We start from the raw sequence: 22,789 nt of genomic DNA, 5'->3' as shown, positions 1-22,789 counted from the left end.
ATGAATGAATGTACATGCATATATTTTCATACATTTACGTTCAAAGAAGAGTTTCGTACAGATTATAAATAGAAAACAAATTATCTTGTGAGAAGCTCGTGATATAGAAAAGAAAATGTATGAGTTTTAATAATAAATCGATTTATATTATATTAAATAAATTAATATAATAAATCGGGAAAAATATTCATCGATTGATCTGAATACTTTTCCCACAAAACTAAATTTTCACATTTTGCTTCAAATTGGCTCCCAATCTTTTTTTTGGAATTTAGTTCCACGTTTTTAGAATTTTATAGTTCCTAAATAGATTTCATCACCAGCTTATGGCTGAGTTTTAGTTCAGCTTTCCAGCTGAAAAAATATTTTTTAAATTAAAAAAAACATGGATATGGTTCTATAAATTCTTATAAAAGTCCTTTCCTTGGAAAAGAAATTCACACATAATTATGCATTTACACACATAAGGCTTATCATATATTGAACATATAACGAGTATATGACAAACCACACATTAAATACATTAGCATACAAGCTATAATAATTACAATAAGAAAAATGAGCCTATTAAATGATGTTTTTGCAGTTGGCCAGCTAGACATAAAACACTGGTAGGCGCGCACAGAAAGCATTTCTTTTTTTTTTGTTTTTGTTTTGTTTATTAAGTGGCCTATATTTCTTCTTCGAAGCAGCAGGAGAGAAAAGATGTGTAATTTAAAAAAGCGATATCAGGGATTTTTTAGTGTGTGTATATGGCTTTTAACAATAACAGTGAAACGAAATAATTGTTTAAATTGTCTTTATGACTAGAATAGGCATATACCGGATGTATTAGTTCTGATATTCGTGCTTTATCATCAAGGCCAAAAGTAAACGAGAACGGCGACAATTCTAACGACTTTATTCCCCGCAAGATGACCATAATAGGCAATTTTTTCAGATTTTATCCAAAAAAGTTCAGGTTTAAATAATACTGATTCGGGAAACGCAGCTATAGGTGGCTGAGTTGGTCAACGTCGTTTAACCAATATAGGTTCAGGCAGCATGTTCTAGAGATATGATCTATCTCTTGGAAGTGCTGGTTCAAGTGCGTCGAAGTTTTCAACGCTTTTGTTCGGAATTGCTTATAAATTATAGGTCTCGGCTTGATAGTGTTTGGGACAAAACGAACGAATGAACTTCTGGAAACTTTCAAAATTCTTTAAGATGAAAACAAAGACCATTGAAGATTGTTCATAAAATAAAAGTCATTTTGGCTGTGATTTGAAATTTTGAAGACGTTGACTTTGGTTCTAGAATTTTTGTGGTGTGCAATTTCACCGGTGTGTGTTACACCATATCTCAATTTGAAAGTTCAGTTTTTAGAATAACAATGTCTTTTAAGTTTGCGTATGTAAATCTTTTCGCAATCGTTGGTAACCAAAAATCGCTGTGGATAAACCAAACCGAAACTATTGCTTTCATTTTCAAATGCTTGATATGTTTTTGTTTTCCCTCTTCATGTACTCAAAAATGAATTTCTATTTTTTTTTATTTGGACCCGATGAATTGAATATATCGATATTGATTGAGAGCTATATCTACCATATACTAAACGATCTTAAGCTCGTTCATGCGATTGCAGCCATTTGCACTGCCATAAAGAAAGGCACTATCAATGAGTCTTTTTTACTCCCTAGTTATGCAAATTACTTCTAAGCAACAATTTCAAAGTGTACATAATTTGGTCCATCTCTCTCAGTCAGTCTTTTTTTTTTCTAGCAAGCGATGCGTGTTAGCGAAAGCGATTTCATTACTACTGTTTCGTTCATTTATTTCTTCCTATTAAACAACGTCACTAAATAGAGCCATATTAGGACCATATTCATAAATACCGTACGTGCAACACCTAGCTTTCAAATTTTGCGTTTTCCAAGGTGAAGGTAAAACGTATAACCGTGACGGTTACGAGACGATGTGGTAAGAACTTGCAATTCACCTTTTCCTTCTCTTGTTACACTCATCACTTTCTTTGGAATCTTAGTCTACATTCTGTGAATTTGATGCTATCGAATATATTAGGTTGAAAGAAAGCATCCGGAAAATACCATATATTAAGCTTCTTAAAACCCTTCCCCTAATCATCCAGACGTTATTTATTGAGAGTTTTGACTCTGTTCTACCAAGATTTATGAGTTTCTTAATTTCATTAGGACAGAATTTTAGAAAACGGGGCAAAAATAAAATGCTTGGATGAATTAGGCTGCGTATCACTTCATTGTCGTTATTTATGTTATTCCTAGTGAGAAAATTGGACACAGACCTGAATAAATTATAATTTCCAAGGGGAAAGACCCGGGAATTAGGGGCAAGCGGACGTCCAAGCTCTTTTTCTACACGCGTTCGACTTGCTCGTTTTCATCTCTAGCGACCAACCGATGCAAAAGAGCTTCCGCAGTTTTCTTTTTCTAGTCGAAGACAGAATATTGGAGTAGGCTGGTAGAAGACAAAACATAAGATACCAATTTTGCAAACTTTAGGAACATCTCATATTCCTATGGTAGGTTATGATTCATATGTCTCTGAGTTCCTCTTCTATTTTACTAAATGCTTCTTATAATCTACGAAGTGCTTCTGCAAGTTTTACATCGTATTTATGGAGCAATATGAGCTCGCAAGCTTCATGAAAATAACAGCATCTTTTTCTTTCTCAATTGAAATACAACTTCATTTGTTTACATCAAACGCGATTATTTCCGGATACCCTATTTATAACCTGATAAATCGATAATCAGACACATACTCAGCGAAAAACAGAAATTTTCCCAGTCTCCAGAGCACATAAGATGGAATTGTTACAACTCTAATGTCAAAACAAAGATTTTGGGAATCACTTTTAGACGTACAGTATCTGTATGCACATTCAGATCTTGCAATTTGACAAACCATAAAAAGAAGGGAATGCAACAGTAAGTAAGCAAGAGAGAGCACAAGGTACTTTAAATGCAAGACAAGTTCGTGAAGTTAATGGAAATTTTCATACGAATCCGGCTCCCTCTGTTTCTTAAACTATTCCATTCCTAACAAGCATCGCAAGTTAAGCTCAGAAATGTTTCATTCTATTAAAATTTCGTCGATACCAATTGGTCCAATATTTAGTATGTGTGCTCGATTTTGAAATACATAATTCGTATTCAATTTAGTTTTTTGGTGTCTTAAAATATAATTTTTGCATCACTTATTCAACTTGCCAACGTCTCTTTCCACCTTTATCATTGGTTTTTGATATCAAAAATGGGGGTTGGTGAGGGATTGCTATGGCGATCAGGACAGCATTTTAATTTGCAAGCTGTTGAACAAAACATTCACGTACACATTGCAGACATTAACATTGAGATTCTCGTGTTTATGTCGAAAATGTTCTAAACGATCGGGGGAAGTCACAACGAGTAACATCGCTATGAAACAGCTTTTCAAGCACATAATTAGGACCGATGGTATGTATCGTAGAAAACAAGCCTGCGCAGCATCGATCAGCCATCAATACGTAGAATTGTAAAAGCAAGAAAATTTCCAACATTCGAAATGAGCAGACTGCATTGATGCAAATCGTTGAAAAATAACGCCGCCATGAAGTTTACGAAGCGTATCCATCGTATTAACAGTTAGCTCGATTTCTAAAAAAGCATACTCTAAGAGCGAAACACCGAATGAACATTAATAAAAGTGAATGTAATGATAGCACAGTAATCGATTGCATTTCGACGAAACAAATTGATCTCCCCAACTCCTCTAGGTATTGCTTCTGAATTTACGACCAAGTTAAAAAAAAAAATTGGTCCCCCTCTGCAATGAGAGGGTTGAGCACCTCTTGTGGGGTGAATGAATCTTTTCTTTTAATTTTCAGAAACGTAAAATTCCCAAATTTCACAGCACCGAGTTCGTTTTTTACTTAAATATCTTGCTATTAAAGGATCATAACACTCTTACATGGGTGCTACAGAATGCATTAAAGCAAACTTTTGTTTTTGGTGTCGAAAGCAATGTATAGGCGTAAATGATGCATTTAGCCTCTAGCTGCTTATATTCTATTAGATAGAAACAAAGGAGACCTAGGTGCAGAGGAAGGCCGTATGATTATGAGATTTGGTACTATAACTTTCGAGAGAGAGTAGGTATGAAGATCAGCAGGCTGGTAATTCCTGCCTAATAGGAGGTTTTCACTAAACACCTGGCCAGGGGCTCCCGATGCTCTTGAGACGGGTTCCGGTATCAACAGCGCATGAATAGTACTTAAATAGAGATAGTTTTCTAGCACGTTGTCGCTAGATCCTGAATGCGTCACTCGCACCCATGCATTGCCACTCAAAAAACAAAAGTTAGTTTTTGCGTTTTCCATCACTTCGAGTGGGCTCGAATCCAGGGGGAGGGGATAACGGGAGCAATCTCCCCTCTCAAGAGCCGAATAATGTGGTAAAATTGGTTTGACCCGTAAAATATAGGACTGTTCAACGAACCTACATAATAAGTCACCCCTCCCTATCCTGGATCCGCACCTGACGTCAAGTTTGTACCATGAGTTCAGAAACACACAGCTGTATACCGGTGCATAATTACCATCGCAACATGATCGAAAAACTCGCAGAATTTTCTTCAGAAACTTTACCCTTTTCGGACCAGATACAAGCGCTTTTCTCGGTGAAAGGAATGGTCGGAAGTCACAATTTTTTTCCACAAATTCACCAGCAACTTGAAAAAACGTTGTTAAACGATATTAATAGGACGTGCAACATTATAAGTAAGTGTATTTCAAAAAATGTATTTAGCAAGGAAATATTATACCGAATTCCACCCATTACAAAAACCTTCAGACTCCGTATGTCAGAACACTTGATTAGGCAATTTCTGTAGACACGCATGAACACACGATCAATGAGAGATTTAAAAAACGAAAAATCCAATTAATACCATAGAATTGTTTCAGACATTTTCTTCAAGAGTTTATAAAAATACATTCGTTAAACAGTTTCGATGGAAAGAGATCGACAGATGTGAGGAGAGGGAGCATACCACGCGCCACACAGCGACGACGCAAAAGACGTTTTATTTGCGTGAAAACAAAAGGACGTGTGTGTGTTGCTTACTGCGCGAATATAATAGATGCGAAATCACACATTTGGATGAAGTTGTTGTTCGGGAGGCGTCGAATACATTCCTCATTTGGGGAGATGACATCAGTTAGAAATCTGCAAACTCTTTTGTGCATTTGTCCGACGAGGCGATGAAAAGCTGTTCTTCGTCGTATTCGTCGAAATTCGTCGCGTCACCTGGCCCTTTGTACGGTGGTATGAAGGGCGCTTTTTGCTAAGAAACAAAGAAAACCAATTCAATAACGGTTTGAGGGCAAATTATATAGTACAGAAAGTTTGAAATTTTTTTATTATTACGTATTTAATTTGTTTGCCCTATAAAGAATCTGTTTCGAAATCTTGCATTATCCCTAGTACAGGGATCTTCAACGCATGGCCCGCGGGCCATATTTGTCCCTCGGAACTTTTTGTCGTGGCTCACCGATCATTCTCAGAAAATTGTTGAAAATACTGAAAAATGATTAATTCTAGAATTACTGAAAGAAATAATTTTAGAATTTTTGGAACAAATGATTTCAAAACTGGTGAAAAAAAAATTATAATGAGTTACGTACGTTACAAGAGAAACATTTTCGTAACTTCTGATAGAAATTATTTCACAATAAATAAAGACATAATTACTGAAAGAAATTATTTCACGATGCGTTGAGATGGAAAATAGTTTCGGAATTTCCAAAATAAATAATTAAAGAATCATTTAAAGTGATTTTAGATAAAAATTAATTTCAAAATTAACTAAAATTGATCGTTAATAAAAGAAATAATTTCAGAATAAATAAAAGTCTTCCATTATTTTTGTTCCTGTTTAGCATCGGCACCTTCTATTAAGATGTCACTGAATTACATCATGAGGTGGTGGCCCGCGGGCTTAGTGTTTTAATTTGGCCCGCCGTGTCCGAAAGGTTGAAGATCTCTGCCCTAGTATTAATTTCGGTGTTCTGAAAAAGAAAAAAAAAACGAAACATGTTCCAGAGCAGCGTTTCGTAACCTATATACGGCCAGCGGACGTCCGCGACGATCATACTGGTGGTCCGCAGGCAGACCTTGATTATTTTAATTCTAACTTAATGAAAAATGTTTTTATTGATATTACTAATGTTCTCATGGGTTCAAATAAAAATTAGACATTCATACTTAGGGTAACACATCTGATCGAAGAAAATACTGGAAATCGCAGTATTAAATATTAAATTAAATTGCAACCAAAAAAATGCAATTTAGGATAAATTTGCTGAAGAGCTTGCTGCGAATCGCAGCAAACTCTAAAATGTATTTCATGGAAAAACAAAACATTAACCATTACTGGGGACCACTTTCATTACGGGCAGGGCCACAACAACTTGCAGGCGGATCTTGCACCCTGGGCGCTGGACCAGAAGGAGCGCAAATTTCACACTCAAAATCAGATCAAATTTCTCAAATCGGACAAACTATTTTCTTTTCAACACTCTGAATCAGCGGTTCTCAACCGGGGCTCTTTGTGTACTCTCCAGGGGCTCCGCGGCCGCTCGAGGAAATTAAAAAACCAGTAAAATTTTAAAAATAGTTATAAATATTTTTAAATAGTAAAAATAAATCAGTAACTTTAATGAATAATTAAAAAATGGGCCTACGTGGCTCCACCATAGAATTTTTTTACTTAACAGGGCTCCGCGAGTCAAAAAAGGTTGAGAACCATTGCACTAAATGATTAATATTTGTCCATTAATAGGGACTTTGTCATTCAACGGTGATTATGCATAATCCCAAGCCCGCATTGGTAAATATGATAATCCACCAATTAGTTACTTGATTAACTGAGCATAACTATGGTCCAGGATGCTGATTCTGAATGGTAATGCTAGTTTTTGTATGAAGAGATGGTATTTTTTCGGCCTGAAATATACTGAGAAATTGAATTTTCTGGATGTTATGCCGAAACTTATATTTGGAAAGAAAAGTGATTTGGCTCCTCGGAGAATCGAACCCGGGTCCCCTTGCATACCGGGCAAGAGAGCGCTAACCAATACACCGGAGACACATTTTTCAATTCCTCATAACACGCATTAGTAGCGTGAAGCGCTGAGTGGAATCGTAGCACGTTAGGAGGAATTGAAAAGTGTCTCTGGTGTATTGGTTAGCGCACTTGCCTGGTATGCAAGAGGATCCGGGTTTGATGCCCGGAGGAGGCAAATTACTTTCCTTTCCAAATATCAGTTTCGACATAACATCCAGAAAATTCAATTTCTCAGTAATGTAAGTTTTATTTGTTGATACATGTGAAGAAAGCCAACATTACACGACTGATAATGTTGTCATGAATGTTTTTATCTTCTCGACACTTACTTTAATTTTTAATTTACTTTAATTGCGCGAATCAGGTACGGATAAAAATAATTAATTGGTTTAAAGAAGAGAAGAAAGGTTATAAATTGTTTCCATATTTATCACACTTTCCATTTTCATTTGGGGAATTATGCATAATTACAGGTGAAAGTGATAAATGTAGTGAAATTTCAAATCAAGCTTTCTTTATTGGGACAATTGGTGATTTTGCATAACCAATGCACCGGTGTTCACGTTTACACCTTTTACATACACACAGTAACATATACATTTTAACATCAACATTTATAGGAACTAATCGCGATCGAAGCCAAACGTCGTATAAATGTGGAAGTCGTATAAACGAGGTTCAACTGTACATCATACCTTCTTATTAGCGGGCACTCCCCGTTGTCGAAAAATAATTTTTGGTCCCATGGGTGTTCGTTATCTGCTGTATGATTCTCGAGTTTTTCATTGTAATCTAATTTATTTCAGACTTATTTTTAATTTATGCGTAGTTTCTGTTAAGAAAATGCACGATAACGTACAGAGTACAGGGTGTGCGGGCTAAAGGCATCCAAAACTAGTTACGAGGCTTACGAATACATTGAGAGAACCACACATGATTAGGTATGAGAGCGCTTCACCATCATGTGAGGGTTTGTTCGAAGTTTATTATATTTTTTTTATAAAAGTTGTCTACTAAAGTCGCGCATGTGCAGCTGCTTTGAGACGCTTTTAGCAGCATGAGGACTTGGCTGAAGTTGGTTTTCTGGACTTTTCCTACTTCAAAGTACAAATGCGAGCCGATCCGATCACCCATTTAAAAAATATTTCTCTATAGAGAGTAATCAGGTGCAATTTACATTTATTTAGAACCTACTCATAGTGCAGTAGAATCTCGTTCAAAGACTTTCAAGAAGCCGTGTCAAAACGCAGAGTAAATGCAAAAGTCACACAATTGCAAAATTCAACGTGTTATCTCAAATTCAATTCTGTCTAAAAAATTCTTTTCAATCATATGTGGGGGGGGGGGGGAATTGAATTTTAAAAAGTCGCTTAGAGAAATAAAATTAGCAGAACATTATGCTCTGCTTATATCCCGATTATTCATATAATATTCCTTTGAAGATAAAAGAAAAAAAAACCATTGGTTTAAAAACATTTTGACGCAGCCAAAATAAACGAAGTGCAACAGCGGAAGAAAATTTCACTGGAAATGATCGAAAGGACTGATACCGTGTCGTATTCCAGAGAAACAAACTTGACGATGGTACACAACACAAACACGGCACATTCCGACACGCAGAAGTTCGTCAGGAGTTTCTCAGAATATTTACGAGGTGCACGTGTGGTTTTCTGGTAGTGATAGTGTAGCGTGTAGACGCCATAACACAAGGTTCGTGCATAGCCTGCCTGCACGAATTTAAATCAGTGACGCGTGTGTTGAATGTCGTGTTTGAACTGAGAAAATGTGAAACCTCCCATATATATACTGTATATACAATTTGAAACACTGTATCACTGCAGCAGCTGAATTACTAACCCCCCTCAAATGCTATTAAGCACTTGGCAAGATATTGAGTATCGTTTGGACATCTGCAGACCCACTAAAGGTGCTCAAATTGGATTTTATTAACTTGCAAAACAACTTGATAGAGGTTGTTCTCTTTGATGCAACTGAATTTTGTAACTGGTTCTGCCACTATAAGCTATTACCTTTAGATACCTATAGTCCGGACACCCTATATTAGATTGAAATTATGAAAAAAAAAATTATAATTCAATGAAACCTAACTACAATGATACTCGATATAACGATAAATCCCTCATCCCTCTACATCAACGATATTTTTTAAAAATCTTGTTTGGAATTGATTGAGACGTTCGTCTAATGTCTTGTCTTGATAATTGCCTTGTCTAATGTTAAAATCCTCTCGATACAACGATACATCCTTTACTACGATAAACCCCTCTATAACAATATTTTTGACGATATTTCGAAACCACTGCAACGATATTATTTATATTTCACTCAAAATTACCTTCGATATATTTTAAAATCGTCATTAGTGTTTGCTCTTTCGAGGGTGTTTAATAACATCGGTATTTTGCGCTATCTACCGTCCGAAAGTGTAAATGAAGTGTGGTACCCAAAATACTGTGCGGTAAACCGCTTTACAATGTGGGACAACTAGCCGAATTTTAATCCTCAATTAATCACAATTACAGTTTTTGTTACGAATAAATGCTCATAAATGCATTTTATGGCGGTGTCAACAACGGCAATGCAGAAGAGATGCCAATGGCAGCAAAATATTTTGTGGTGACTGATGATAACGCCTACCTCTCGATATAACGGTAACAACTCTACAGAGATATTTTTTCTTGCTCTGCAGAGAATCGTTATATCGAGGTTTCACTGTATTTTACTTCTACCGACTTTGTGTTTAGGGTCAAGAATGTTTGGTTAGTAAGCGAATATATGCTTTTTAAATTTGGCGCCCCGCATTCCGAAGACTGTACGTAAATGTCCCACTGACCCATGTATTAATCAAGCGCAGCGTTGTGTTTGTTCCTTTTTTCGTGTTAAGTTGGTGGTTAGCGAATTCTTTTGCATTTCTTCTTTAAAAAAAAAATATCGCGAGGAAATTGACAGTCGAAAACTCATTAAAAATCGAATTAAAAAAATCGATATTTTTTGATCGAATAAAAGAAAAATATGGATGCTTACTTTCTTTTGATAGATCGATAGCCATTCTGTTTGTTCGAACCACTTGTGTCCCTTGATGTCGGTGACACCGTTTTTCAGGTTGCCATACCTCTTCGTCAAGTCGACCTGGAGCAGATGCTTCAAGAGATCTTTCAGTGGAGGAGAAAAGTGAGATGGATATCGGACCTGCGTCGAATGGCATCAAACCGTGTCATATGATAGAAATTGAGCACGCATAGGTTAAGGTAAATGTGATAAATCGGTTATTACACAGGGTGATCATAATTAAAGTTCCCGTTCTCTGAGTAGTTTTTGGTTTTTGAGAAAAAGTAATCACATCCGAATATCGCAAAATTTTCAGGCCATGGGAGAGAGATTTGTACAATAAAAAACAAAAAATAGTTCAATTTTTTACCACCAGGTGAATAATTGGAGCTTTTTACTGAATTTTTCTTTTTTCCATGGTCCATATAGCGTATGTAATGGAATATACAAGTTTCAATGGAAGTGCACCAGAACGGGCGCTACATAGGTCTGAGTAGTTTCAGTACTCTGACACTGCTCAGACCTATCCAGCACCCGTCAATATAGCACTGACTCTACAGAACAATGCAGCACCCGTCAATATAGTACTGACACTACTCAGACCTATGAAGTTGTTCTGATGGAGGCATTCCATCGAAACTTGGTATATGCGCTATATGGACAATGGAAAAAAGGGAAATTCAATAAAAAAGCTCGGCTCATTCACCTGGTGGTCAAAAACTAAACTTTTTTATTTTACATAAATCTCACCCTCATCGTTTCATTAAGATATCCTGAAAATTTGGCTGCATTGGGATGAGTAAAGTGATAATTTTTTAAATACTTATTAAATTTACCAACGACACTTTGGTACTACGCATAATTGCCGGTAAAAGTGATAAATTTAGGGAAATTTATCAAACTTACCAAAATGCTCAGTGATTATGCATAATAACCGGTCATTATGTATTATAACCAGATTTACCACATACATACAAAAGAGTAATTCTAACATATGCAGGAACTACTATTTACTTGTACGTAAAAAAAGGAAAAAAGAAATTGTCATTAATATTTTGATTGAAGATAAAAACAGTTTGATTCAAAATGTTATCATCAAGACGAAAATGAATTTTTTTTAAATGATATACAAATAGTGTGTATTGACACCAAAAATTACTTTAGTGAAGACGCAAGTGTCTCGCGGGTTTCATTTATATTTACTCGCATCAGAAATTGAATAAATATAATGCCAGAGGAGGTATGAGAGGATTAAAAGAAAAATCTTTTGATGGCATGAAATAAAGTAAAGAAACTAAGACTAAACTCTTCGATGCCGAAGAGTCAGACTGGACGGATGTTGACCATGTGCTTCCGATGGGTCTCTGTGCGTGATGCAGCTTTTAATTTTAACACTTCTTTCAAATTCCATATGTTAACGATGTTGTCTTTTTTTATCACAAAGTTTTCGACGTTTGTAGAGTTATTTAAGAAAGTCAAGCGCCTTGTATTATTATCCCTCGTGTGCATAAAATGACAGGGATGCGACAAAAATGGTCTAATATAAAAAAATATGAAGCTTCCCGGGCTTCCACGTATCCTGCTACGTCCTTACCATGTTGTACCGCACTGAATCCTTACTGTTAACCTGATTAGTCAACAAACCTAATGTGAACAAAGTTAAAACGAACATCTTTGTAAATCAAGACAACCCCCCAAAAACCGGATGGGAAAAATCGGGACCCGCTACGCTACATGATAAACATTTTATTCTCTTGTTGACTCAAACAGATGACGTTTCTCAACTGGGGGTTGCAAGTAACGTTAGGATTCCCCGAGACGTCCTTAGAGAAATGCATAAAACGAATAGTACTGAACACAGCGCAAATTGTTCTGGTAAAGTTCTAAAGCAGTGGTTCACAACATTTCAGGCTACGAGTATCTTCTAGACATGCGTGCTAGGTTTCTGTATACCAAGAGATGTGTGTGCGTAAGTATTGATAAAAACGAGAAGAATAGCCCTCAAATGCGTAAGAGGCTTGCGTATCGGTTACCGATTGCTTACAAATAGATATGCACATGAGACTTGCGTACCCTTAGAAATGTGTAGGAAGTATGCGCAGCCACTTGTAAATATTGCGCCTAACTAATGCTTTACACTATTTTTAAATTGCAGGCATACTCGATTTTTCCGCCACTTCCGATACTTTTTCGCGTACCCTCGAATGGATTGGCGTTACTGGTTGAGCACCACTGTTCTTACCAGTGTGGGTTTCTTAGAACATGCATAATATTTGAAGGGTTCCAAAGTTGAAAAGTCTCTCCAAAACAAGAGTGTTAAACCTTAGGAAAATGTGGAACACTTAATTTTAAAACGTTTCGTGGACCACTTGAATGATCTGGAACTGCACTACAGGTTATTTAAATGAAGAAAGAATATGCCGTGGGTCGTCATTTCAACTTTTTCCAGGGGGGCAAAGAACATGTACTCAATGTATTTATAATTATACAAAAATGATATATATATATCATTTTTAGTACATTTTCAAAAGCCAGGGGGGGGGGGACAACGGCCCCTTGAACCCCCCAAATAACGGGCTTGCCGTGGGTCACTTAACTGATCTATAAATTTTCCCACGGGTCACTTAAGTGATATGTATGTGTAAATGTATCGTGGACCTCTTAAGTGCTTTGGACCTGTGCCGCGGTGATCTGTAAATATGCCGCGGGTCACTCAAATGATATGGGGATGTCCTGCAGGCCCCTTGAGGTATCTGCAAATGTACCGCGGGTCACTTGAGTGATGTACGAATGCACCACACCGTGGGTGACTAAAGTGATTTGGAAATGTGCCGCTTAGTTCATTTTTGCAAAGTTAGGTTTGAGTTCGCGGGCCACATCAGATGACTCCAAGGCCCATGGTTTGAACATGAAGGCTCTATAAGAAGTAATTTTTTTATCTATTCATCTAATTACGGTTGAAAAATCATTGTCGATTACCTGGCAATGAAATTCATAAAAAGGTATTCAAAAGGAAGGGGGGGGGGGGTTGATTGTGTAAAATTTTAATAGCCAATGGTAAAAAATGGAAACTCGCAACTTTTTGCTTGTTTTGGTATGAATTATGGGCATGGAATTTTTATGGGGGAAAAAATGTTGGCAAAATGCCGAGTATTTTAGCAAATGAAAGAGAGAGAGTTCTCTGTCTTATGAATAAAAATTCACGATACCTTTCCGGATAAAATCCTCTCGTATATTTGTATGGGTTGGTCGGCGTAGAAAGGCGGATAGCCCGCAGCCATTTCATAAACCAAGACTCCGAACGCCCACCAGTCCACAGCTTTGTTGTAGCCCTAAATTGAAACATTACGAGAAGAAGAAAAAAAAAGTGCAATGATGTAGGTGTTAAAGAACATGAAAAAAAAAAAGAAGATAAAAACAGAAAATAAGCGCAGAATTTTTAGTATATCGATTCTCGTAAAGCTCACAAATATAGCCCGGTGTTTACGAAAACAGAACGCATTAGATTCTCGTCTAATCTCGACCCACGAACGACTGATTTACATCTCGGAGGCGAGCTTGTTTGTTGTTGGCTTCTTGGTCTTTGGAGAAATTATCTATTCTATCCGCTCCTAACAACTTCTAGATAATCTCGTAACAGGTTACAAAGTGGCTTCTTCCTTTGAATATTTTTCGTCTTAATTATATTAAAACGAAAAAAAATCCGCAGAGCCTGCTATGAATTTACTGTATACCGATTGTGTGTGTGTTTCACGAAGAAGAGCGCCTGCCACCCGAAAGAAATAACAGTTCTGGAATTGAAGTAAATCGTTAAAGAAATAAAATAAATTGTGTGTCCTACTTCTCTCCTATAAAATGATGGGTTGAGTGTAAAAACTGAATTTTTTATGTTGTCTCCGATTTAAAAAAAAAATGTCAATCGTTGTCGTGATATCAATGTATCAACTTCTTGATTTCTGTCGATTTTTAGGATTGTTATCCTTTTAAACGGTTTTTTGCACGTAAAAAGGGGCAAAAAAAATCAAAAATTTTTGCTATTGATATCTCGACGAATTTTCATTAAATTTTTGTGTGAAAAAATTCGGTAGAGGGCGCCAGTTTTTTATTAATCGACATTCTTTTGATTGGAGGTAGTCTAAAAAATTTTCCCTTTTTTCTATTTCCCTCAATTTACATTTTATTCCGCTCTTTTTTTGTTGAACTCGTTCCAAATTTTTTATTTTATTTTAGAATTTCTATTCCTTTTAGATGCTCTTCATGAAACATCCCGTTGTCATGATCAACGTCTTTATTCTATGTCTTCGAGGTGCGAATATGAGCCAGTCTGCCGTTTCAAAAAAGCCTCGAACCTTATTGGTCAGCTGGTGTCCCATTCGGCCGTGATGGCCTCGACATACCCATTGTCGATGGCCTCGACAGGGGCTCTTCGCAGAGAGTAGGCAGACCTCTAACACGATACTTACATAACATGAAAATTGAGACATTCCCATTTTTACTTCAAAATAGGGATGTCAGATGGCAGCAGCAATGTAACACGAAACAAGCAGAACTTCGACGATATAAATACGTTATGCTTTCCCCCCCCCCCCCCGCATGTTTGTCTGGGGGAATTTCTAACGTATGTTTAAAGGTACATGTACGGTTCAGTAGTAATAATCAAATAGATGATAGGCGGAGAGAATTAAACGTGAAATGGCCGGTCTCTTCTGGCCATTTCACGCCCAGTCCTCTTCAACCTCGAATATATTCTCTCCATCTTTCGATCTGCTTGCAGTCAAAAGTTGTGGAAAGCTGTTTAGCTACGAGATTGCGGCAGTTCCTTCCTATCCCTGCTCTATTTCGAGACTCTTGTGGCTAAACATATATCACGATAAAATATCTCGAATCTCGAACCATCCTTGGTCTGTTGAGGTATCACAATGCGGTGTTCGCATTAAATAACGATAAAACATCTCAGAAATGTAGCATTGGCTTGTGTGTTTTAGGATGTAACAGAACGAAGTTAAACTATAGTCTATTTCAATCGTGAACGGGGGGGGGGGGGGGCATCTGCTTTAAAAACTCAACATGAACTTTTGTTATGAAAAACTTTCTGATGAACGAAAAAATAATAATAAATAGAAAGATATTTTTAAAATATATTTTCCAAAAACTGAAAGACCTACTTTGCTAAGAATGATTTCTGGTGCGATGTATTCTGGCGTACCGCACAGCGTCCACGTTCTCCCTCGAACTTTTTTGGCGAAGCCGAAGTCTGTCACCTGGAAAAAAACCAACCCAAGATGAACCGAGAGTGAGTGAGTGATGCGTCAATTAAGATCAATGAAAACCGAAAAAATGGGTTTCTAAAATCAGGTACAGCCAGCGTCGTCTCATGATCCGGTATCACGGGTCCTCGGGGCACACTAGTGTAGTGTCTGTCAGTCACCCCCTCCCCATCCTCCACTACCTAGCTGGAAGTACCCCCCTACGAATTTGGATACTTTCGAAAATCATAGTCCCAGATATGATTTTCATTTAGGTCTCCTATGCATCTGAACCCTTAAAACGAATAATTTGATTCGATTTGTCCATTGAGGCAAGGAGGAATAATTGAATATAAAATATATGGTTCAGGGTGTTCCAAATTTATCTTTACAACTTTAAAATTTAATAACTCATAGAATGGGCTATACAAGATATTCACGTCTGATTTGGTAAAAAAAAAACGCATTAGTTTTTTTCTGTATTGCTGACACAGTTCAGCAAGTTTACTACTGGTTACACTTCTAAAAATATGTGCTAATTTTTGCGCATATTTTCTAGTTTTACTGCACATTTTTATTTTCTCTTACGTTAGACCATACTTCAGAGCTTTTACTATGCATATTTTTCATTTTTAGGTCATATTTCTGCATTTTTAAATGCACTTTTTTTTTCTCATTTTTTGCGCATTTTTAACTGCATATTTCTTCATTTCACGTATATTTTTTATATTTTTCAATATATCTATGCTCTTTAGAGCATATTAAAGAATTTTAAATGCGTATTTCTACACTTTTTATGAACCTTTTTGAGCACTTTCAAATGCATTTTTTTAAAAAATTTTGTATATATTTGTCATTTTTAGTGACACACTTCGGCATTATTAAATAAATTTGTTTTTATTTTTCTTATAAATTTGTTTGTTTTTATTTCACTGCACATCTCGGCATATTTAAATGTAGATTCATCTTTATTTTTGGTGCATGTTTCAGCGTTTTTAGTGCATATTTGAGTGTTTTTAGTGCATATAATCCGGGCTCCAGTAATGACTAACAATTTTAGATGCATGAAACTCACTCTAACATATCCATCTTCGGCGATCAACAAATTTTCAGGTTTCAAATCCCTGTAGACCAAATCTAACGAATGTAAATACTCGAAGGACAACACGATTTGTGATGCATAAAACCTGGCGGTTTCTTCACTGTAATGAGAAAAAAAAAAAAAAAAAGAGAGAGTCAAAACATTCGGACTTGATTAAGGCAGAAAAACCGAACTCACTTTGAATTTTGCGCAAATAAAATTTATCAGAACATATACCAATTTACGAACGCAGTTTTGAGCAAAAAAAAAATGTGTTGAATCAGCCCCACCTAGAGATAGATCTATCTCCAGGAGGTGCTGGTTGAAGTCACTTAAGACGCCCTACATTTAGCATAATTAAATGAACGCAAGAGATTTTGTTCATTTCTTTTTCAATGCAATTAAATTGAAATTTAGGGTGTCATCGAGAAAAATAAACGTATATAATAATTTACATTAGCCGTGTTTATATTCTAACGAATAATTTTTGCTTTCTCGTATACTTGAGTTTTTAAACCATTTAGCAAAAAATCATAGCGCAGTAGACATTAAAATAATTCTCGAAGATTTAGGAATGAATCTGAGAATTATATTAAAATAATCTATTTTATAAACTGTTATTTAAGATAACGATTTTGATTTAATTAATCGATTTGAGGGATTATTAACTTGAAAATCTCTTTATAATTACGTTTAAGCAAAAATTTTCATTTCACTATAATTTCCTAAATTAAACAATTTGTGATTTAGAATTAATCAATAAAATCCGGTGAAAATCGTAGTTTTTTTATGATTAGCCGGGAATTTATTTTTAGCCAGTCAATATGCTCGTTACAAATCGGATGTGCTTACTTGAATTTCCCACTTTTCCTCAGATGTGAAAACATCTCACCTCCAGACACGTATTCCATGACCATGTAAAGGTTGGAATTATCCTAAATATTGAAAAAAAGTGGTTCATGACGAAGAAAGGAAAGTTATTTATTTCATTCGTATCAAATGCGATTTTGCACGAAATGCTCTTTGTGTACATCGAAATTCTCACAAAATGGACGTATAATTCTCACGAAATATTGAATGGGTAAATTCTATTAAAAGTATTAATCCAAATACAACGAGTTCCCTAAATATTTTCTGTATAATTATGAATATATATGTTTCGGTAAATGTGATAAATCCGATAATTACACATATTAACCGGCATAATCACCGAGCAGTATGGTAAGTTTGATAAATTTCACTGAATTTATCACTTTTACTGTGGTTATGCAAAGTAACCAAGCGCCGTTGGTTAATTTGATAAATTTTCCTAAATTAATCACTTTTACCGGTGATTATGCATAATACCCAAGCACCGCGTCGTTGCTAAACATGATAAATCGTACTATACGATATACTATACATGATAATTCATACATATATTGTATCATTGCATCGGGGTACGATAGCAAAATTTGTTATCATTATATTGGGGTCTGACTATATTCATCATACGTACTAGACTCATTTGGATTTTTTTTTTCATACTTATCAAATTCACCAATTACACTAGGGTATTATGTATAATAACCGATTTATCGCATTTATATGTTTAGGAGTTACATGGAATGTGATGTATTTTGAACCACATATTTAAATTAGTTCCTTCGATTATATACGAGTTAGATATTTCATACACTTCTCCAATTTTTTCCCCAATGATTTCGTATTACAAAAATATTGTGTCATTTAATGAATGCCCCTCTCGGACTCTACTAAAATAAAACTTATCAGATACTTATATTGTTGCTAAGTTGGCGATATTTACATACAAAAACAAAAGAGAAGGGGGAATTGCAAATACCGGCTTCTCACCTTGAAATGGTATACTAATCTGACCATGAACGGGAAATCGATGGCTTGCAATATTCTCTTCTCGTTCAGAGTGTGGTCGACTTGTTTTAATTTGACGACCTGGAATAGAATCATCAGAGAGATGTTGTATTTCATTTAGAGCGATAAAAAGAAAAACTGCGTCTTGATAAAACAAAACATCGATAGATTTTTTTTAATCAATAGAATTTTTCATAAATATTATGAGTAAAATTTTGTTACAAATACTATTCGAATTCACTTCCAAAAACTTCTGATAGCGGAATCCGCATTCCTTTTCAGATCCAGCATTCATTTTGTTTTTGGAATTTTCAAGATGGTTTTTTTTTTTTTTTTGCATTTTTAATACTCAAAAAATGCGTAAAAAACATAAATGTCAGCAAATCTTTGCATTTTCAATTTTTTTGTGAAGAAATGATTCATTTCATTCAGATTTTTTCAGCCAAGATGATGCAGAGTATACTCATCTTAACATGGAACTTTTTTTCCAGAATTTTATTGCTAAATTTTATGCGATAAATCACACTTTTCCTTGAGTCACTTTCTCTTGGAAACCTTCGTAAACCCCCTCCCCGAAAGTTCAATTTCGAGTGCTGTCCTCTGATGAAAGTCCCAAAGTTCATATTCACCATATTGCTAACTCAAAACTTACACAATCCGTTAAGTCAGGACTGAAATTTCTGATGTCAAAAGAAAAAAATTCTACAGTGAGGAAAAGCAACCCACAGCACCAGGGTTTGAAAGGGATCTTATATATAAATGTGAAAGTATGTATGTATGTATGCTCTTTATACAAATCTACAGTTTTAGACCGATCGTCGCCAGATTTTGCATATCTACCAAACAGGTCCGGGATTGAACCGTAGGCTACTTTAAAAGTTCGTCAGAGCTGGGAAAATGCCCGAAATGGGCAAAAAACTGTCGGGCAACAATGGTTTTGGGAGCCTCAACTATCACTTTCGGAACGTTTACTTTGGTTACCGTGGTTTCCAACAATGCGTTTCAGACGTGTATATATGCCTTTACAATGGTTTGTCACACCTTTAATTCTGTTATTGTAACAGTTTATTCCTTTATAACGGTTTGTCACATTTCCAATCCTCCCAGTAATTGAAGAAAACCCGGGAAGCGCAGGGTATTTCTGCTAGCCTATATACAGGGTATCCTGTATATAGGCTAGCCTTTATCTCATCAACCGCCCATCGTAAAGTTATAGTTTCAATTTAAAAAATGCTTTAAAGACGTTTGAATAATATTCGCTGCACAAGCTGGACGTATGACGTCGCTAACAACAGAGAACAACAACTACGACGACAAAATTGAGAATAAAAATGTTCACGCCAGCTGATCAACTCAATGCTTGCCTCAAATCATCAACACTCTGGCACGAAGTTAAAAAATTATTATCATCCAAAAATATGCGAGTTCAACTGCAGAATGACTCAGCACTGCTATCATTTTTACATCAGTTGATCAAACTTGGCAATGGAAGAATTCCAGTAGACCCAAGAACTTGACTGATTACTTTCCCAAATGGATTTTGCCAGTTGTTAAATTCAGTTCAAGAACTTGCAGACAAAGTCTTCCCAAACATTCAACAAAATCACCGAAACCATGACTGGCTTTGTGAGTGGCGTTCCGGCATCGAAAAATGACAGTGTGAACAAGATCATCGAAAAAATCCTAAAAACTATTCCGGGAGACTCCACTTCTTACAAATCGGTTGACACTGTCACAGACTCAGCGCAGACAGTTCTGTATTCTGCAGAATTTCTGAACTCTTTAGATATTCCGGGTGTGCCACCACACAATTTGACCCTCAAAGTCGGAGCAGCTATAATGCTTTTAAGAAATTTGGAGACACCGAGACTCTGCAATGGCACCAGACTCTGCAGGAAGGAATTGCACAATTATATCATCGAAGCAACGATTCTAACTGGATGTGGCAAAGGAGAAGACGTCTTCATTCAACGTATCCCAATTATCACTGAAGAAATGCCATTCACTTTCAAGCGATTACAGTTCCCGATTCGTTTAGTTTATGCCATGACAATCAACAAAGCGCGAGGCCAGTCGTTAGCAGTGGCAGGTATCAACCTACTTGAGCCCTGAATTTCTCACGGACAGCTTTTCGTCGCGTGTTGGTAATCCCAAAAATTTGTACATCTACACACCAGATGGAAAAACAAAACATATCGTGTATTATCCACAAGCGATTGCCTGAAGTTTTTAATTATAATATTTAAAAATAAAAGTAATTTTTCTTACTTGATACAGAATTTTTTTAGATTAAGAAATAATTAATAAGCTATACGTATATACATTTTTTACGGGGCGGGCAACGTATCAGCTAGTATGGTATAAAATTGACAACGCAGAAAAATAACTACGAAAAATATTGAAATCACCTGATATTTTTAAAGAGTTTTTCTTCCGTTATACCATTTTATTTTTCTTAAATAATTTATTATTTGCTTGGTATTTATTAAACCCCTTGAATAACAGAAGAATATTTATACAAATTTATACAAAAATTGCCACGTTTTTAAGACAAATACATTCGACCAGTTGAATTTATTTGTCTTAAAAACGTGGCAATTTTTGTATAAATTAAAACCAGGCAAAGTTACTCATTTTTTGTGATAACAGAGGAATACATTGTATTTTTTTTCTTAAAAAATTACGTAATTTATTAATGTAAAAGTACCATAATATGATTATTATAACCTCACTCAACATTTAAACCTCATTAATGTTAATCTCACTTAACAGCTACATTTAACATTTTTTTGGAATTGGAAGTCTTAATCTACGACCAATGATCGAGAAGAAAAATGACCTTTTTAAAGATTTCCTGGACGCGCTATATCAGCGTTTCTGAACCTATGGTCCGTAGTCAGACTTGATAAAATTATTCACCCGTTGTAATTGATATTAGTACAGTAATACCCATATTGGGTTCAAATAAAATTATACCTTCAAACTTTGGTTCACCATACATCATCGAGGACAATGCAGGCAATTGCGATCTCAAATAATGAATATTGCTGAATTTTGCCAAAAATTGCAGTTTATTGCTTTAAATGCAATTCGCCAAACACTGCTAAAATTGCTAAAGAGTGTGGAAATGAAGGACTGCTACAAATAGCAGTTTTAGAAAATAAACAGTACCTCATGAAAAAAATATTCAAATGATCTGATGACCACATTTCATTGACAAAAATACTGTGGGGGAGGGGGGGGGGGAGGGAGGAGAGAGAGAGAGAGATTGAGATTGGGATCTTAAATAATAATTGTCAATTATCATAAAAACCTTGATAAAAGTAGACACAATCACCGATCGTAATTAAAATTGCTGAAAAATTTCTGAAAAAAACGCTGAACCTGACAAGTATATGTTAGATGAATATTTATCGTTTTTGCCATAATGGTCATATTATAATTTATATTATAAAAACGCTGTGCGTTATACGACTTTAGCAATTATTACAAATTCAAATTTCTATCGTTGGAAAAACGGGACAAATGTATAAATAAAATCGAAACAACAAAAATGTCCCGTAATACGGAACTCAACTGATCCGTCAAATTGCCTCAGGCATTTTACTGGCCTTTGTTTTCAGAATGTTGAGAAACACTGCGCTGTATGATACTTTCAAGCATTTCAATCGTTTGAAAAAGTGTAAACATTTCCGTTGGGAAAAAAAAGAAGAAGAATATTTTTCGATGCGAAAGAGGAACGAATACACGCTCCTTTCAAAGTCAATTTTTAACCTAAATTTCTTTCTGGAATAAAACGAAGTAAAAATATCTAATGCTCATAAAAACAGAATTTTACGATCTTTGCTGTTTTAAAGTAAATTATTTTATGAATAATAAAAATTTCTTACGTCAAGGAAAGATGGTTTTTGAACATAAAAGCGTTCGAATGTCTTACCTTCAGCTTGTCCAATATTTTCATAGCATAATATTGCTCCGTTTCTTTGTGTTGGACAAGCATGACACGGCCAAACGATCCAGTTCCTAAAGTTTGAATTCTCTCGAAATGACTTAGCTTCGCTTTGCTCTGAAATTTAAAAGGAGAACCGGGTTGTAATATTGGCCACGTGAAATATATCTCAGGATTCCTAATCGAATTTTAATTCTATGTTTGAAAAAAACAAAAACACGCAAATCCGCACTGATCTTTCTTTCTCAAAAAAAAAATTATTTTCTAAAGGAAACAATCAGATCTACAACATTTGAAATTCACCCGTAAAAATTCATTCCTTGGCAGATGAAGATGATCTGTTTTTGATAGTATATAGACTTTTTCCCCGCTTAAACGAGACAAACAAGTCCTTTTATTCCTTGAAATTTCATTATTGACGAATGAAATTTCAAGGAATAAAAGGAC

General features: G+C 35.6%; 1 protein-coding gene across 1 annotated transcript in view; it reads right to left on the bottom strand.

Annotated features, from left to right (window-relative positions):
- Positions 1 to 663: 663 nt before the first annotated feature.
- The window catches only part of LOC149088384 (cAMP-dependent protein kinase catalytic subunit beta-like), a 97,206-nt gene continuing 75,080 nt past the window's right edge, over positions 664 to 22,789 (bottom strand). Inside the window, exons 4-11 of the mRNA XM_089247466.1 lie at positions 22,331 to 22,459; positions 18,376 to 18,474; positions 17,374 to 17,456; positions 16,516 to 16,642; positions 15,360 to 15,455; positions 13,404 to 13,526; positions 10,171 to 10,335; positions 664 to 5,343 (exon numbers count right to left, since the gene is read on the bottom strand). Coding sequence (XP_089103592.1) covers positions 5,218 to 5,343; positions 10,171 to 10,335; positions 13,404 to 13,526; positions 15,360 to 15,455; positions 16,516 to 16,642; positions 17,374 to 17,456; positions 18,376 to 18,474; positions 22,331 to 22,459 — 948 coding nt within the window. The 3' untranslated portion in view covers positions 664 to 5,217. The remainder of the gene's footprint in view (positions 5,344 to 10,170; positions 10,336 to 13,403; positions 13,527 to 15,359; positions 15,456 to 16,515; positions 16,643 to 17,373; positions 17,457 to 18,375; positions 18,475 to 22,330; positions 22,460 to 22,789) is intronic.

The sequence above is a fragment of the Pholcus phalangioides genome, unplaced genomic scaffold (genome assembly GCF_987345545.1).
Source record: "Pholcus phalangioides strain wild (caught in Gottingen) unplaced genomic scaffold, Ppha-v1.0 ptg000003l_1, whole genome shotgun sequence".
NCBI classification, from domain to species: Eukaryota; Metazoa; Arthropoda; class Arachnida; order Araneae; family Pholcidae; genus Pholcus; species Pholcus phalangioides.
Note: the sequence above shows the minus strand (reverse complement) of the source record. Positions and strands in the feature narration are given on the sequence as shown.